The 19,008-nt window shown below is 42.6% G+C and overlaps 1 protein-coding gene and 1 pseudogene across 1 annotated transcript; both read right to left on the bottom strand.

The window, feature by feature from the left end:
- Nucleotides 1–441: 441 nt before the first annotated feature.
- On the bottom strand, nucleotides 442–6,064 carry LOC100695701 (olfactory receptor 142-like; annotated as a pseudogene).
- A 1,477-nt stretch (nucleotides 6,065–7,541) lies between these two features.
- On the bottom strand, nucleotides 7,542–16,878 carry LOC100695967 (olfactory receptor 52D1-like). The gene is made up of 2 exons (XM_019363520.2): nucleotides 16,854–16,878; nucleotides 7,542–8,508 (listed from the first exon to the last, which is right to left on the bottom strand). The coding sequence occupies exon 2, from the start codon at nucleotides 8,484–8,486 to the stop codon at nucleotides 7,542–7,544; it is 945 nt and encodes a 314-aa protein (XP_019219065.1). The 5' UTR covers nucleotides 8,487–8,508; nucleotides 16,854–16,878.
- Between the last annotated feature and the right edge of the window lie 2,130 nt (nucleotides 16,879–19,008).

The following is a 19,008-nucleotide window of genomic DNA, read 5'->3' as shown; positions in this document are numbered from 1 at the left end:
CTTGAAGCTGTTATATTGTTAAATAGTGGTTATCAGAGACTACATGAGTTATCTGGGTCATTCATGAAGTGATTGGCTTACACCCAAGTGTTCTTATGATTATTTTACAGTTAAATATTAATTAATAAATACTTATTATAATTATAATTACAAAGAATTTTTTTTTACAGAGAATTTGTTATGAAATTTGTGATTCTTGCCAGACAAAATGTCCAAGTATCTTTAACGTTAATTTTGCACAGAACTTCTTTTTGCAGGAATCTTAAAATCTGGTAAATAAAGCTCGGTGGCCTTTGTTGAGGGAACTAGTGTGACACTAACTTATGTTAAAGGTACAGTCAGCTGTTTTGTTTTGTTTTTTACAAAAAAACTGATGCAATTTCATAAACTTATAATTAATTTATTAAAAATACACAGAAGCTTAGTCTCCTGAATTGAAGCCCTGCGGGGCTCTAACACACCAAAATATGCATAAACATGCTCATTTATAACTTCCATAGGATTATGCACTTAAATTGACAGCACTAAGAAAACACAATTTAGTTCGCTGCAGTCAGCTGACAGCGGTGAGAGTGATGGTACGGGCGGTGAGAATTTACATAATGTAACTATAAGATAGGATGAAGAGCAGGAGGAGGTAAACAAGGATTAATTTATACTGAAAATAAGCAAAGCTGAATTAGGAATTAAGCAATTAAGCAGCAATTAAGTTAATTAAGCAAAGCTACTCTAGAAATTTCTAAGAACAAAAATATGAAAATATGCTGCTGAAATGTCACCTTTAGGCTTTCATTGAAAGTGTCTCATTGGCACTGCAAAAAATAAATAAATAAATAAACCACACTAAAGTTGATACTTTTGGATTTTTTTAGATGCTTATAAATGTTTCATTTTTTTCTCTTATCTTTCCTCCACTTTAAAACAGTAATATGGCCTCATTGCATAATACAAAAATGAGGACTTTGAAAGATTATGCACTCAAAGAGTGACCAGATAACAGCATATACATTCTGAATAATGACAAACAAGCTGAAGTGATGATATACATTCATTGATATATACCTACTTGACCCACTGTAGGATACTCATTTAATACTTTGGTAGAAAGAGGTGTAACCACACTCAGTAATTTTATCACAACTAGTGAATTTGTCCAATAAAGTACCTCTAAAAAGGAAAAATGTCTGATCAGTTTTCAAAGTACTTAAGTATGTTAGCATAAACAAAGACAAAAAAAGAAGCTTAGTTCACCAGTAACTTTGTTACAGATGACACAGGAATTGTTTCTTTACATAAGACTCTTATTTACTTAGTAATATATTTAATCTTTGAAAAAATATTGAAAAAATAATACCTAAATTTCTAAAGTATAGAAGAGTCAAAGCAACAATATGCAATTAAACAGCCTATGGAAAGTTAGAGAAGCAAAACGCATACAATTTAGCCGTTGCATAAGAAAACTTCAACACAAAGTTCAACTGAATGAGTAGTTTCATATAGTATATTTCATATATTAAATTATAAGTCAAAGCCTGTTAAACACAGTTAAAAGATCAATTTTTAGCTAACACCCCCCCCCCCCATCATTTAAGTGTTCCTGATGCAATAATTTTTTCATTGTAAAAATTACAGTGATTTTTTCTCTAACAGCTTCAATCTGAAGTCCGTAAATAATGGTGTTTAAAGAAGGTGGAACCACGTGGAGCAGGATGGATGCCAGCTTCCTATGGTCTAAAAGGTTCTCAAACCAATGCAGAATAATGATGTTTCCTGACAGAAGCAGAATGATCTACACCGCCAAGTGAGTGGCACAGGTTTGCAGGGCTTTGCTGTTCAGAGCCTGGTTTTTCCTACTCATACACACCATGGCGATCCTCAAGTAGGTGATCGTCACACTGCACAGTGAGCAGGCCATTGTGGCCACGGCGGAGACGAGGCCATAGACGTGGTTGTTGAGAACGTTTTCACATGAGAGCTTGAACAGGGAGGCGTTGTTGCAGAACGGGTTGCCGATGGTGCGTCTACAGCGAGACAAGCGAACGCTGAGGCCCACGAGACTCGCACTGATGAAGAAGGTCACAGACCAGGCACCAAGCGATAGCTGTTGGTCATGATGGTGGCATATTGTAGCGGGTTGCATATGGCCATATAACAATCAAACACCATGATAATGAGCATGGTGTGAGAGGTGCCTCCATGAAAGTGGGCACAGAAGGCCTGAATGGCACACTCATAATAATGAATGTAGCGGTGCGCCATTGCAGTGACAACATCCTTGAGTGTGTGAGGGACTACAGTCATGGCCCCGAATACATTACTGATACTCCTGTTGCAGAAGAGCAGGTACATTGGCTGGTGGAGGGTCCTCTTCTTAAGTATCAGCACCACCAGGCTGATGTTGGACACCATGATAAAGATGTAGATGGTGAGGAGGAAAATGAAGGCAGGGATGGAGGAAATGGGGCTGACCTGTAACCCCTCCAGTTGTAGAATATCCAGATTAAGTCTCATTTTCCATACTGGACCTTAGAGAAGTTCAGAGAGAAGAGTAATTAGACACCCGTGTTAGTTACAGTGCATATACAAAGACAAACTTTGAACATTTGCCTCTATACACCATCACAGTGGTTTTTAATTCAAACAATGAAAATTTGATTGAAGTGAAGAGTTTAAGTATTAATGGGGTTTAACTAATGTATTGCATTAACTGTTTAGTAATTACAGACATTTATAACCAGACCCTCATTTTAGAGGCAGAAAAGTAATTTGAAAATGGACACACAGTTTCAGGTGAGGCCTGGTAACTTGCTATTTCATGATAAAAGAAGCAGGTATAATATATGAAGTTGATTCAAACTGTGAGCTTTAATTTGATAGCTTCTCACTGTCATTTTAAATATGAGCCCCAAAGGGAAGCCAAAAAGCAAACTAAATCAGAGAGAAAGCAAAAAGGCCATGACTGCCCAAATCAACAAATGGGTACCATCTTAAAAATAATTAATGTACTGGTTGAATCAACAACACCAAATGACCTGAAAGATCACAGAAGACAAATGAAATGCAGAGTAGCAGAATTATTTCCATGGTTAAGGGGAAGAAAACGTGACACAACATTTAACCAAATCAAAAACACTTTTGAGGAGGTTGCTACAATCAAAGCAATCAAGATGTCCCATCATAAATGGAAATACAGGGAGGTTACAACATGCTGCAAACCACTTTTTACACTAAAGAAGAGGAAGGCCAGATTAAACTCTGCCAGATAACATCTGAGTCTCCACAGGTCTGAAAACATTCTTTGAACAGATGAAACTAGTGGAACTGGGTCAGCTTTTTAGCAGCACTGATGCAAGGACTGCTTCTAACCTGCTATGCTAGTGTGAACAATGTGGACAGAATAAGTTAGAGAAACCAACTAGGAACCCGCAGAGTGCCAGCTTACCAATCCGTTTCACTTGGCAGATAGAAAGGAAACATGGGCCCAACAGCACACTTATATCTAAAACGGTGGAAAAAATTATAGAACTTCTTCGGAAAAGAAATCCAATGCAGTGTGGCAAAAGTATTTTTGCTTGTTCATGGTCAGCAAATTTGGAGCAAGTACAAACAAAATGTAGTAAAGATAACTGCTTGAAGAAAATATGCAAATATCCCTTCTCATTTGTTATATAGGTTCACATATCTGGCAACTCACCAGAGGAGACAGCATCATCAACTCAACAGTAAATGCAGAGGTTTATACTCTAATTTTGGACGATGTTCTCATTTAATTGAGAACACCGTGATGATTGGTGATGATTTGGTCATTTTTAAGGTTTATAAGGCATCTTGCTGCTTTGCTTCATGAAATTCAATTTAACTTTATATTCATTGTTATTTAAGTACTGTTTATTATTTATATAATGAAAACAGTCACCAAAAGACACTGAAATATTGTAAGATAAATACCCTACAGAATGATACAGGACAGATGTGTCAGTTCAAAAGCAGTGCCAACACACAGTCTGGATGCCAATCCAACAGAAAAGTTATGCTGGAAACGGAATATAATTCTGTTCATTTAAACTTTATTTACATAACGCCAATGGCAACAATCACTGTGCTTTCATACCATTTCATTACAATGCCCCAGCCTGCAAAGCTGATTTATTAATGCATATGTACTGCAGAGTCCTACTTTGGATGATTCCAACACTGAAAATAAAACTGAACAAATTACCCACAAGTGTGTTTAATTATTCCTTATAAACATGAACATCTTTTGCCTGACTGCTTTGATCTGCATCTCGTCATTAACAGCATTCATTGCTGGAGTAACCTAATGGAAGCTAACTTCCCCTTGGTTAGACATGTGAGGAAAGCAATGGAGTATGATGGTGACAGTGCCTGACACAAACATGATGACGTACAATTGGTCTTGATGGTGGAGTATCTCAGTGGTCGAAGCCTTGATCATTCAGTTCAATTCAATTTTATTTATATAGCGCCAAATCACAACAACAGTCGCCTCAAGGCGCTTTATATTGTACAGCAGATTCTACAATAATAGATACAGAGAAAAACCTGGCAATCATATGACCCCCTATGAGCAAGCACTTTGGCGACAGTGGGAAGGAAAAACTCCCTTTTAACAGGAAGAAACCTCCGGCAGAACCAGGCTCAGGGAGGGGCGGGGCCATCTGCTGCGACCGGTTGGGGTGAGAGAAGGAAGACAGGATAAAGACATGCTGTGGAAGAGAGACAGTGTGTCATGAGAACAGTGTGAGAGGCACTTGCATGTAACTGAACACACAAGGCCTGAATGACAACACAGTGGTCACACTGATCTGATCTGAGAATAAATATGTCACTCAGCCTACGTGAAATTATCGTTGTGGCCCCAAACACAGAATTAATAATCTGGCATGCATTTTCCTTTCAGGGCGATGGGCCATCTTGAGGAACCACTGGGCTCTGGCTGTACAAGCACTGACAGCAGCCAGAACAGTAGTACCAGCAGCAACTAGTAACAACTAGTAACCAGGCCCCACTGTCACAGGAGGCATCTACTAGCATCTGCTGTGGGAAAAGGAGGGAGAGTTGGGAGAAGGTGAAATTCACTTGGCACCAAAATAGATGGAGGGAAATAAAGCATTGATGTGCAATACCACTGATTTCTTTTTCCAGTCTGATAAAGTAAAATTCAGGCTGGTATTGACAGTATTGATCCAATACTGATTCTAGGCAGCATGATTGCTAAAAAGCAAGTATTATAAGGTTTTGCTCTACCACAAAAGGGAGGGACACAAAGACTGGTGTCTATAGGTGACTGTCGGTGAATTAAAGATGCTTTGCTTTTGTGGTAAAAACAACAAAAACAAAGAAACATCTGGCACTTAACAGCGTACACTGCATTACTCTGTTTCTGTCAGGGGACACGATCCTTAGGGTGGACCGATTTTTGGTGAAGCATTTTTTGGTGTTTAAAAGCCACATAGACGCGGTGTTTAGAGAAAATGCATCTCACCTATTCCAATGTTGGGATTTCCTTACCTGGATGATTGAACATACTTTTTGCGGCTCCTCCAACCTATGGCCGCGGCAGGCTAAACATGAGGACACAGATGACGCGCAACAATAAACGCATAAAATACGCTTCTGTAACATTTGCTCCTTTATACCACATGCACCGTCCAATATACAAATCAGCACAGGGGATTAACAATTACACAAATGCACAGGCTGCACAAACAAATAGCTGCAACTCACAAAGAATGACTCTAACTACTATGCCAAACTACAACTTGGCCTATGGCATCAATTAGTGCATTACCATACAAAACCATCAAGATACAGTCAACTATTTCAAATTCATTCAAGCTGCGCTCAAGCTGCGGTCAACAGAAAGTTTTGCCCCATGCTCACCCTACCTTTCTGCTCATCAACATCAGGTGCTGTGAACAGGTGAGTGCAACCACATTTATCCTCTACCACACCCATGAGAGACGCCCCACACCCGTGCACCAATAGAGTGAATCTATTCAAACCAACCCACTTAGACAGAAAAAGAGCAACTCATATGGCTCCTACACATACATTAAGACATTTAACTTTTATGCTGAAGGCAAATAGTCTTTGTGTCCAGTTTGCATTTCACTCTTCACAGTTTCACAGGAAAGTAGTAAGTGTTTAAGGAAAAGTTAGGTTAGGACAACAGAGTCAATTTGCTACAGATCAAACAAATTGCATGGAGGTATCTGGTGCAACACCACAAACTTCTTCATGGCAGTTTTCAAACACCCACTGACAGCGTCTCACTGCAACCACTGGCCTCAGTCACACCGGCAGATGTCTGAGGTGAACTGCTGTGATGTTTGTATTGTTAAGGTTCAAAAATTGGAGAAAAGGAGTACGGAGGGCTCACAAGCAAATAACAACTCTGGTCCAGAAGATGTGATCAAAGCAAAGATTTATTGATTACACGCGCGGAGTCCGACGCTGGGCAAAGTCAGCGATCGAACTAAACTTACAATAATTAGACAAAGGTTTTATATGGGTAAGACAACAAAGCCCCCTCTTTTGCAAAAACAGACACAATACAGCTTACGTCAACCTAAACCACAAAATGTTCCGTTAACTTTTACCATAGTTTTAAAGAACATTACGTCTCATCTCCATCCCGGTGTCGCACCATGAGCGCATTCTTATCTCCCAGAACATCAGGTGCACTTCCTGTAACCATCTGACAATATGCCGGCACAATTTGCAATTGCAGCAAAAATACATCTTAACTTCTTACCTACTAAAGTGAATCTACTATGGTGTGTATGTGTGTGTGTGTGTGTGTGGGTGCCTGCTGTGTATGCTATGTATGTGTCATGACCTCTCCTGCACCCCGGCTCACCTCACACCTCTCGTCCTAGCCAGACATAAGGCCTGCGCACATACACAGCTGAACTATGTGTGACTTCTAGACTAAATGTCACACTCAAATGATGATACTCAAACCATGAAGAAACTTACTTAAACTGAACATAAATGAAACTTAAAACTTACTTCAAAGGATATAAGTGATAAATGATACAAACTTAAATCTTAGCTCTAAAGAATATAAGTAATAAAAGATAAAAATAACTCCAGGCGTATGTCATGTAAGCAGGTGTGTTGCAATTCCTTTCAGAGCTCCTGTCCTCCTCACCGTGTATTGGCTGATCCTTCACGCCTGCCAAGAGTTTCTGACCCTCAGTTGACCAGGAGCCACAGCTCTTTAATTAGCTCAAATGCAATCGTGTATAAAAGATTAAAATCATTTTCATAACAAAAGTTCTTTCTTCTCAGATCTGCCAATATGTTTGCTCGTCTCTACTACAGTTTAATCATTGAAAATTACACTGATTAGCATACTATGTGGAAGTTACAGATTACATAATGGCAAAAGCATTTTGTCAGACCCCTCAGTATTTAGTAAAATAAACGAAGGAAATCAGAATTTGAGAAATAAAAACTGAAAGGCAGAAAAATGTACTTTAAAAATATTTATTTATTTTTATTGAGCATATGATTCATTTCCCTTCCGTCACAGTCACTGTATTCCTCATGAACATGATGAACAGTTTTTGTCTGACTGCTTTGATCTGCATCCCATAGATAACAGCATTCAATGCTGGAGGAACCACATGGAACATCATGGAGGCTAATTTCCTTTGGTCTGTCAAATGTGGGAAGCGATGGAGGAGCACCATGACAATGCCTGAGACAAACATGATAACATACATAGTCAGGTGGGTGGTGTAGGTCTGGAGCGCCCGGCTGTTCAGTGTTTTGCTCTTGCTGCTCAGACACACCATGGCGATCCTCAGGTAGGTGATAGCGACGCTGCCAAGGGAGGAGCCCAGCAGGAGCACGGTGTAGCCGAGGCCGTAAATGTTATTGATGAGGATGCTTTCACAGGAGAGCTTAAACAAAGAGGCATTGTCACAGAAAGGGTTCAATATGATCCACCTGCAGCGTGACAGGCGAACGCTGAGGCCCACGAGGATTGTCACCATAACGAAGATTACTGCCCAGGCCAAGACCGACAGCTTCACCACCATCCAGTTGGTCATGATGGTGGCGTAATGCAGTGGGTTGCAGATTGCCACATAGCGATCAAAAGCCATGATCATGAGTATAGTGTGAGAGGCACCTGCATAAATATGAACACAAAAGGCCTGAATGACACAGTCTACATAGTGGATGTACCGATCTGAGCTGGGAATAAAAATATCCCTCAGCATACGTGGAATGATTGTTGTGGCTCCAAATACATCATTAATGCTCATGTTACAGAAGAGCAGATACATGGGCTGGTGGAGGCTACTATCCAGCGTGATCAGGATCACCAGGACAATGTTGGAAAACATGATAAGAATGTAGATGAGGAGGAGTAGGACGAAAGCAGGAATGGAGGCATTTGAGCTGACTTGTAAACCTTCTAAGAGCAGGATATCTAAAGTCTGGTTTTCCATAGTGCAGAAGTTTAATTTCAGCCTGGATAGGAGACAAAAAACACATGTTTATTTTCAAATTTGAAAAGTGATTTTAAAGGTTTTTTGAAGGACACTATTGTGTTAAAAAACAAAAAAAGACCTGTGGTTGTATTTTTAGCTACCACAGGTCTTTGGTGTGTGCCATGCTTTTGGATTTTGACTGGTTTTTTTTTTAGTAATTCCTGCTCTCTTAAAAATTCTTTTGGTTTCACCACATTCTTCTGTTAGTTTTGACTGACTCACCCTTATTGGTTTCCCCTGAGCTTAATCTGCCACACATGTTCCAAATCATATGATCAGTTTCCTATATACCTCTCACTGGCTTTATTCAGATTTTTTTAGTTGTTGTCCTGTCTTGTTTTCTTCCACATTTGCATTTTTCCACCTGTTTTGTGTGTGGAGAGTGTAGAAATTGCCACTTTGTGACGTTTGTTTGGTGTGTTTGCGAACCCTGCTTGAATTAAAGATTTGGGATATGGATTTTAATTCTGTTCCTTGGTGATGCACTATACATGCTTCCCTTAGGCAGCATCATCAGAAGGCATAGCAAACATTTTCACTGCTATGCTGATGACACCCAACTTTATCAATCCATGAAACTCGATAACACACACCAATTAGTTAAACTGCAGGAATGTCTTAAAGACATAAAGACCTGGATGGCCGCTAACTTTCTGCTTCTTAATTCAGATCAAACTGAGGTTATTGTACTCGGCCCTGAAAATCTTAGAAATATGGTATCTAAGCAGATTCTTACTCTGGATGGCATTACCTTGGCCTCCAGTAACACTGTGAGGAACCTTGGAGTCATTTTTGACCAGGACATGTCCTTCAATGCACATATTAAACAAATATGTTGGATCACCTTACCCCGTGTCTGGTCTCAGTCCTCAGGTTCTGTGTTATTCTTAGTTTTCCCCAGTCAAGGTTTTTGTTAGTTTTCTCACTTGCTCCTGTTTACAGTGTATTGCAGCCAGAAATGAAGGCTCACCTTTTGTTATTATCCACCCTCATCTTTGTGCCTGCTTTTGGGTCCCCAATCTCCTCACGCCATGCCGTCTGCTTCGGCAGACGTGACAGTATCAGGAAGTCCTAAAAACTCCCTGAAAAGCCTTCAGTTAATCCAAAATGCTGCAGCAAGAGTCCTGACAGGGACTAGAAAGAGAGAGCAGATTTTTCCTATATTGTCTTTTCTTCATTAGCTCCCTGTTAAATCCATCATCAAATTTAAAATACTACGTCTTTGCATACAATGTCTTGAATAATCAGGTCTCATCTTGTCTTAATGACCTTATAGTACCATATTACACCATTAGAACACGTCACTTTCCTATTTAAAAGTAGAATGGGAGGCAGAGCCTTTTAGTTTTCAGGTCCCTCTTCTATGGAACCAGTTTCCAGTTTGGATTTGGGAGACAAACTATCTCTACTTTCAAGATTAGGCTTAAAACTTTCCTTTTTGATAAAAAGGAACCTAATCATTAGATGGGTCTTTTTTTCTTGTCTCCCACTTCTCACTCCCAACTGGTCACAGTGTGAAATTAACTGAATATTCTCCACTAAGATGAGCACATCTTTTTTAATAAAGCTGTCCCGAATGATGAGAAAATGGAGCTTTTTGTAATTTGTATTTAACCCCAAATGAAAATGAAAATGCATCACACAACACTGCAGCTCCAGCCAAAAAGAAAGGGATGAAAAAAAGTGTAATTTAAATTCTACATTTCTGTTTAGATAATAGAAATGTGAGATTCATCAGGGAAACACAATGACATTAGATACCACTGAAAAACAACTCCCAACTACTCTCTGTGGTTTCAAGGGATCTTCCAGAAATGGTAACCTGATGTTCCCCTGATGAACCATCACCAGGTACAAACCTGATTTCAAAACTTGGTAATAGAAACTATATATTTTTTGCCATTGTTTATGTAAGATCACAAATAAATTGAAAGTCAAATGGAAACTTTAAACATGTGATGCTTTTCAGCTCCCTTTTTTACAAGCACTATTTCTAAAGCTTGTTGTAGCAGTAGGAAATTAAGAAATGTTCCTTTGTTCATAGAATTAGAATTCCTGAATTGAAGTTTCCTCATGTTGAGTTTTAGTTTGTTTATTGAAATTTCATTCCAAGTATTTATTTTCAGCAGTATAAAGACCATAATGTGCACAGTAAAAAACAAATTAAAGTGCTCAAATGGACAAGTTAATCCTCAATATCCTTAATATCCACCAGATCCCCACTAACCCTTAAGGGTTAGGGTGAGGTTTTATTTTAGTTGCTTATTAACCAGACATACTTTTTAGACTTTTTAAACATTTTGGCTATTACTACTATCAGTAGATTACACAATGCTGTGTTAACCAAAATCCACTCCTACCTAATAACTCTGGGCAGGTCAACCACCTAAAACTGTTATTACACACAAAAAAAATAAAAAAATAAAAAAACATCCGCCCAAGACTCTAATCTTATCTTTGGGTTTGCTTGTTGTTTCCTCCTAAAACCACCTTTTACTGACAGTTCAAACCACCAGCAAAAAGATTTAAAAAGATTTAAATTAAAACTATATAAACTACATACATACATAAATCAGAGAGCAAAGAAAAGCCATCCAACAACAAATTAGTGACAGTGATGTCTTAACTCCACCAAATTCAACACAAATAAAACACAACAAAGGCTACACCCATTTTAGTCCACAGTAAGATCATATGTGTGTTTGTGTCTCATACTCACCTCAATTGACATGAACCTCCTCAAATCACACCTGAGGCTTGGCTGACATTTTTTTTATAATGTGAACAAGGCCCCGATGCTGATGGTTTGTTGCGTCAGTAAACACCAAGACCTCCCCCTCCCAGGATGGCTGAGAGGCCAGCCACCCATTATCACCACTTGTATCTGATATCTTGATCTCGTTCTTTCAGTCACTACCCACAGCTCATGACCATAGGTGAGGGTAGGGACGTAGATCAACCGGTAAATTGAGAGCTTCCCTTTTACACTCAGCTCTCTCTTGACTACAACAGACTGGTGCAGCATCCGCATCAGTGCAGCTGCATCACTGAGACCACCGATGTGAAAGCCTTCCGCCACTTAGCTATGCCTAGAAATTCTGTTCATAAAAATTATGAACAGAATCGGTGACAAAGGGCAGCCCTGGCGGAGCTCATCACCCACCAGGAACAAGTCTGAGTTCTTTTTATGTGGACCAAGCTCTTGCAATTGTTGTATAAGGATCGAACGACCAGACAACCCATACTTCTGAAGCACTTCCCACAGGAAACTCAGAACAACATGGTCAAATGCCTTCTCCAAGCCCACAAAACACATGTAGACTGGTTGGGCAAACTCCCATGCACCCTCAAGTATCATCGAAAGGGTAAAGAGCTTATCCAGTCTTCCATGAAAAGGACAAAAACTTCATTGTTCCTCCTCTATCCAAGGTTCGACTAATGGAGGGACTCTCCATTCCAGCACTCTGTCATAGACTTTCCCAGGGAGGCTGAGGAGTGTGATCCCCCTATAGTTGGAACATGCCCTCTGGTCCCCTTTCTTAAAGATGGAAACCAGCAACTCATCTTCAGGAGCTCAGGACGAACCTCATCCACCCCAGGGGCCCTGCCACAAGCAGTGCCTCAGTAACCTCACCCCCTGAGATAGACGAGTTCCCCAGACTCCAGACTGTGAACTCCTTCCACACCCAAGATTTTGCTTCAGCCACTGCCCGAGCCACGTTCAGCTTGGCCTGTTGGCACCTTTCAGAGGCTAACCAAACCCCACAGGCTAACCAAGCCCAATAGGACTCTTTCTTCAGCCTGGTGGCTCCCTTCACCTCTGATGTCCCACATTTGGTTTGGGGGTTACCACCATGACAGGCACCAACCATCTTGCAGCCACAGCTCAGTGCAGCAGCCTTAGCAATGGAGGTGCTGAACCCCAGTCTGAACCCCGGAATGCTGTTGAAGCTCTGCCGGAGGTGCGAGTTGAAGATCTCATTTACCAGGGCCTCTGAGTGGTATTCCCCACGCACCCTCACTATACATTTGATCTGTCAGTAACATTTAATATTTATTATTTACTGTTATTAATGCATATGTTGGTTGCTGTTGTTTCCCTGCTGTGTTGTTTGTTGCCTTTTTTTCAGCAGGTGGTCTAGCAGACTTTCAGTGTTTTTTCTCTCTCTCCTCATAAATGGTAAACAGATTGGTTCTTAAATACCACTTGCCTACTCTACTTGAGCACTCAAAGGGCTTTACACAAGTTGCCTCATTCAAGTGCTTTCTTCAATGCTCTTTCTATCTAAGTGCTTTGTATCTAACATTCACACGCATCCATACTCTGATAGATGAATCTGAGAGCAACTTGGGGTTAGTATCTTTCCCAAGGATATTTAGCATGGAGATGGGCAAAGACGGGGATTGAACAACCAAACATGTAAATAGTAGGTAACCTGCTCTACCACCTGACCTACAGCCACCCCGACCTCAAGGGAGGGGGGTTGTGACAAAGTGGATGAGCAGATGTGTTAAATTTTTTTTTGCACATTATGCACATTATTCTGTCTCTATATTTATTTGCTATGAATTGCTATTTGTCAAAGGCTACATTAACGCTAATCCAGATAAATTTCAGTCATTTCCGAACAGTTGTTCATCCACACTGAAACAACCTAAAACCCTTACGTTCCTGTATTGGAGCATCCGGTTCCGGTTGAATGAACGCTGAAGCGCCTGGCTGCCGCTCACCAGTTATTATATTTATTATAATTTTTCCAGTTGCTGACAACAATTTGAATCGAGTATCTAAGGCACAACCCTGTTTTGACTTGTTTTTGCAATATTTGCGGGTTTCTATTGCTTGCGCTGCAGCTGTCAGCTGTTTGTTCGGTCCCTACTTTCATCTGGCCTCTTCCAACTGTTTGTGTTCAGTGCTCGGCCCTGATTAAGATGTGGATCCACAGGCTGTCGGTGTGATCTGTGCTCACCTAGGTTGTTTTATCCAAACATAACCACTTCCAAAACCTGTACTTCTCGTAATATCACTTTTAGGAAAATTTGTAATATTAACCCAGCTGTTTTTTCATCTGCCATCCATGACCTTCCATCTATTCACAGCTCCTCAACCCCTCATGAACTTGTTTCTCATTATAATGTCAACCTTCATAAACTTCTTAACGTATTTGCTCCCCTTAAACATCAAACTGTCTAATTTTCCCGTTCAGCACCATGGCTTACCCCCTACCTGCGTCATGTTAAAGCTAAAGGACGCCAACTCTAATGTCTATTCAAGAAAACCGGACTTACTATACATAAAGAAATGTATAATGATCATGTTTTGTTCTATAAGGACTGCATTGTTTCAGCCAAATCCGAATACTACTCTGGTTTAATCAGTTCTAATTAAGGTAACTCCAGGTCTCTCTTTTCATTCTTCAGTAAAATTACAAAACCTCCAGACACAATTCCCTCCCGCATGTATTCTGCTGACTTTTGTAATTCTCTTATCTCTTTTTTCACTTGTAAACTCTCAGATATCCACTGTCAACTTAACTCTGTAGGAGCTTCGAACTCTGAAGTAGACTTCCTGTTTCCCCCACTGTCTTCCTGTCAGTTATTTTCAAGCTTTACTCTTCCTTCCATAACTGATCTAATATTATTAAAAAATCTAAATCATCTCCCTGTCAACTTGACCTTCTTCCCACTGTGTTAGTTAAAGTCAGTCTTCAAATCTGCCCTTTATTTCAAAAATTCTTGAAAAAGTTGTCACCTCCCAGCTTCACTTACACCTTAATGACCATAATCTCTATGAACAAATTCATTATGGTTTCCGCCCCAATCATAGCACAGAAACTGCTTTGTTAAGGATTACCAATGACCTTCTGATGGCAGCTGATTCTGGTCTCCTATCCATCCTCATTCTTCTTGATCTTAGTGTGGCGTTTGATACCATTTCTCACAATATCCTCCTGAACCGGTTAGCATCCATTGGCATTAGTCATACCCCCCTTGCTTAGTTTGCCTCATATCTTTCAGACTGCACTCAGTTTATCCAATTTAAATCCCACTCTTCAAGTCTATCATGTTTCTGCTGATGTGCCCCAGGGTTCAGTATTAGGGCCTCTTTTATTGTCATATATTCCAAAAATATAATATAAATTTTCACTGTTATGCAGATGACACACAGCTCCACATTTCTTCTAAACCCAATTCATCCCTCCCACCTATGTTAAGGTTGGCTGTGTGGCAGGCAGGCAAGCAGGAGTGGTGGACCCAAAGTGCAGACTCAGACTCAAGGGATGAACTCAAAATACTCAGCTTTATTTGCTGGCACAGGGAAACAAGCATACAAAGCAAAGCAAACTAAACTGGGAAACAACATAAACTCACAGGAAACACAGGGAGATCCACACAGCATGGGGGACGACGCGACACTGACTCAAAGAAACACAGGGTTTAAGTACACTGGGAAGTAACGGAATCGAAACAAACCAAACACAACCCAGAGACCAAAAACAGAAAACACGGGAGCCCAGAAAACAACCAAACAAAACCCGGCACACGACAGTTCCAAAAAAAAAAAAAAAAGTTCAGGGGGCCGGCCCGGAGGCTGACGGCACCAAAGTCCAAACCTGGGCAGTTCAGGAGGCCGGCCGGGCGGGAGGCACCGGCGGCGACAGAGCAGATCAGGAGGCCGTCCACAACGGCGAGGACGCCCAGTCATTGGCCTGGAAAGCGGCCGGACAGGACGTGCAGGACGAACAGGCTGGACAGGACGTGCAGGCCGGACAGGACGAGCAGGTGAAGCCGAAGCCGAAGCCAGACCAGGCGAGGGCGAAGCTGCAGGCGACGAAACAGATGGTGGCACTGCAGGCGACGGCGTGGGAGCACTGCAGGCGACGGCGTGGGAGCACTGCAGGCGACGGCGTGGGAACTGCAGGTGGTGGCGACGAAGGCCAGACGGGCCCCTCGGTCCCTCCAGCGGAGGCAGGGTGCTGTGGCTGGACGGGCCCCTCGGACCCTCCAGCAGAGACGAACAAGGGCTGGTGCGGTTCTCCAGAAGCCCCAGCGGGAACAGAAGGCTGGACGGGCCCCTCGGACCCTCCAGCGGAGACGAACAAGGGCTGGTGCGGTTCTCCAGAAGCCCCAGCGGGAACAGAAGGCTGGACGGGCCCCTCGGACCCTCCAGCGGAGACGAACAAGGGCTGGTGCGGTTCTCCAGAAGCCCCAGCGGTAACAGAAGGCTGGACGGGCCCTCGGACCCTCCAGCGGAGACGAACAAGGGCTGGTGCAGTTCTCCAGAATTCCCAGCGGGAACAGAAGGCTGGACGGGCCCCTCGGACCCTCCAGCGGAGACGAACAAGGGCTGGTGCGGTTCTCCAGAAGCCCCAGCGGGAACAGAAGGCTGGACGGGCCCCCCGGACCCTCCAACGGAGACGAACAGGCGGCTGGACGGGCCCCTCGGACCCTCCAGCGGGAACAGGCGGCTGGACGGGCCCCTCGGACCCTCCAGCGGGAACAGGCGGCTGGACGGGCCCCTCGGACCCTCCAGCGGGAACAGGCGGCTGGACGGGCCCCTCGGACCCTCCAGCGGGAACAGGCGGCTGAGGTGAGAGGCGAGCTAATGTTTGAGCTATGGATAAAAGTTTAAGTTCTATTGACTGTTGTAATGATGGAAGTAATGGTGGGTGAGGCGGTAGATGAGCGGATGGCTGAGCCAGGTTTTCCGAGCCTACGGAGTCCGAGGAAAACTGCTGGATGGGCTCAGGCAGAGTGTGGAAAATGTAGTCCTTTTGACTCACCACTGTAGGTTGCTCAGAGGTGTTCACATGACGGTGGCGTGAGCGCCGCTTCCTTTGGGCAGAGGAAGCTGGCGGAGCGAGCAACTGAGTCTCTGGTGCACAGAATGGTGACGCCGAGGCAGGAGCGTGAGCGCCTGAAGCCATACGGAGGACTCCCAACTGAAGTGGCCGCATCTTGAGTGCCAGCGGAGCAACAGGTGGAGACTTCTGGCAGCTCCGGGGACCACCGAGAGCCAGTCGAGTGCCATGGAAAATGCGCCCGACGTCAGGGGTGAGCCATGGCTTCCAGCGGAGTTCCTCCTCCAGCTGGGCAAAGGCTGCTCGGCGTCGCTCCTGAAGTGCAATGTCTGCTGGGTCCATAGTATGGTCGCGTTGTTCTGTTAAGGTTGGCTGTGTGGCAGGCAGGCAAGCAGGAGTGGTGGACCCAAAGTGCAGACTCAGACTCAAGGGATGAACTCAAAATACTCAGCTTTATTTGCTGGCACAGGGAAACAAGCATACAAAGCAAAGCAAACTAAACTGGGAAACAACATAAACTCACAGGAAACACAGAGAGATCCACACAGCATGAGGGACGACGCTGACTCAAAGAAACACAGGGTTTAAGTACACTGGGAAGTAACGAGGGGAATGAGACACAGAAGGAGGGCACAGCTGGGAGATATCAGAACTAACGAGACAAGGAAGCAAAGCAGGACACATTCACATAAGACCCGGACCTTCAAAGTAACACAGGAAGTAACACAGACAGAACTTACAGACACAGACTCACAGGCAAGCACTACAGAGGGAACAGAGAGGTGGGAACAGGGCAGACACAGACTGGACACGGGGATACAGCCGACAGGGGAGACAGCAACTAAGGATAACACAGAGACAAACCATCAGACAGAACTTCAAAGAAACCAAAGACTAGAAATGATAAATAATATAATGAACTCAAAACCTCTGGGTCAACGACCCAGGCATCCTAACAACCTACCTCCCTCTCAAACTGTCTTATTGAGATTAGATCATGGTTCTCCTCCAATTTTCTTAAACTTAACAGTAATAAAAGTTTTACTTGTTGGTATAGCCTCTATCTTAACCAAATCCCACAGTTTTCCATTAACATTGAAAATTCTCCTACCCTTTCTTCCCTTAAGGGAATACTTGATAATACTCTTTGATTCCAGTCTCACATTAATTACATATCCCGGTCTGCATACTTTGACTTACATAATATTAACCAACTCCGTCCCTTCTTTACTCCACATGCTGCTGCCATCCTTGTCCATAGTCTTATTACATCCCATATTGATTACGGCAATTCCCTCTTATTTGGTCTCCCTAAAAGGTCCCTTCATAAACTCCAACTTCTTCAAAATTCTGCAGCTCGGGTCATAACTCGTACTCCGTCAATAGCTCATATTACCCCAGTTCATCAGCAGCTTCACTGGTTGCCCGTAGAAGCCAGGATAAACTTTAAAATCTTACTTCTCACATACAAATGTATCCATAAATCTGATCCTTCCTATTTTTGTGACCTGCTTCATATCACCACTGTTTCCCACCCTCTCAGATCCTCATCTGCTATTCATCTTACCGTTCCATCCGCACATCTTATCACTATGGGGAACAGAGCCTTTAGTCGCTCTGCTCCTCGGCTCTGGAACTCCAGCCATAAGAAATATAGACTTTCTTCCCGTATTTAAGTCACAGCTCAAAACACATCTGTTCAAACTGGCTTAATTCAATTCAATTCAATTTTATTTATATAGCGCCAAATCACAACAGAAGTCGTCTCAAGGCGCTTTATATTGTACAGTAGATCGCACAATAATACATACAGAGAAAAACCCAACAATCATATGACCCCCTATGAGCAAGCACTTTGGCGACAGTGGGAAGGAAAAACTCCCTTTTAACAGGAAGAAACCTCCGGCAGAACCTGGCTCAGGGAGGGGCGGGGCCATCTGCTGCGACCGGTTGGGGTGAGAGAAGGAAAACAGGATAAAGACATGCTGTGGAAGAGAGACAGAGATTAATAACAGGTATGATTCGATGCAGAGAGGTCTATTAACACATAGTGAGTGAGAAAGGTGACTGAAAAGGAAAAACTCAATGCATCATGGGAATCCCCGGCAGCCTACGTCTATTGCAGCATAACTAAGGGAGGATTCAGGGTCACCTGGTCCAGCCCTAACTATATGCTTTAGCTAAAAGGAAAGTTTGAAGCCTAATCTTGAAAGCAGAGATAGTGTCTGTCTCCTGAATCCAAACTGGAAGCTGGTTCCACAGAAGAGGGGCCTGAAAACTGAAGGCTCTGCCTCCCATTCTACTTTTAAATACTCTAGGAACAACAAGTAGGCCTGCAGTGTGAGAGCGAAGTGCTCTAATAGGGTGATATGGTACTACAAGGTCATTAAGATAAGATGGGGCCTGATTATTTAAGACCTTGTATGTGAGGAGCAGGATTTTAAATTCTGGATTTAACAGGAAGCCAATGAAGGGAAGCCAAAACAGGAGAAATCTGCTCTCTCTTTCTAGTCCCTGTCAGGACTCTTGCTGCAGCATTTTGGATTAACTGAAGGCTTTTCAGGGAGTTTTTAGGACATCCTGATAATAAAGATTATTATTATTCGCTTTAGCGCTGATTCTATATGTTGTCAAGTTCTGTTTTGCAATTTTAACTTATTTTATGTATTTTATGACTA

This window comes from Oreochromis niloticus, linkage group LG10, assembly GCF_001858045.2.
Source record: "Oreochromis niloticus isolate F11D_XX linkage group LG10, O_niloticus_UMD_NMBU, whole genome shotgun sequence".
NCBI lineage: Eukaryota > Metazoa > Chordata > Actinopteri > Cichliformes > Cichlidae > Oreochromis > Oreochromis niloticus.
This window is presented reverse-complemented; position numbering and strand designations above follow the sequence as displayed.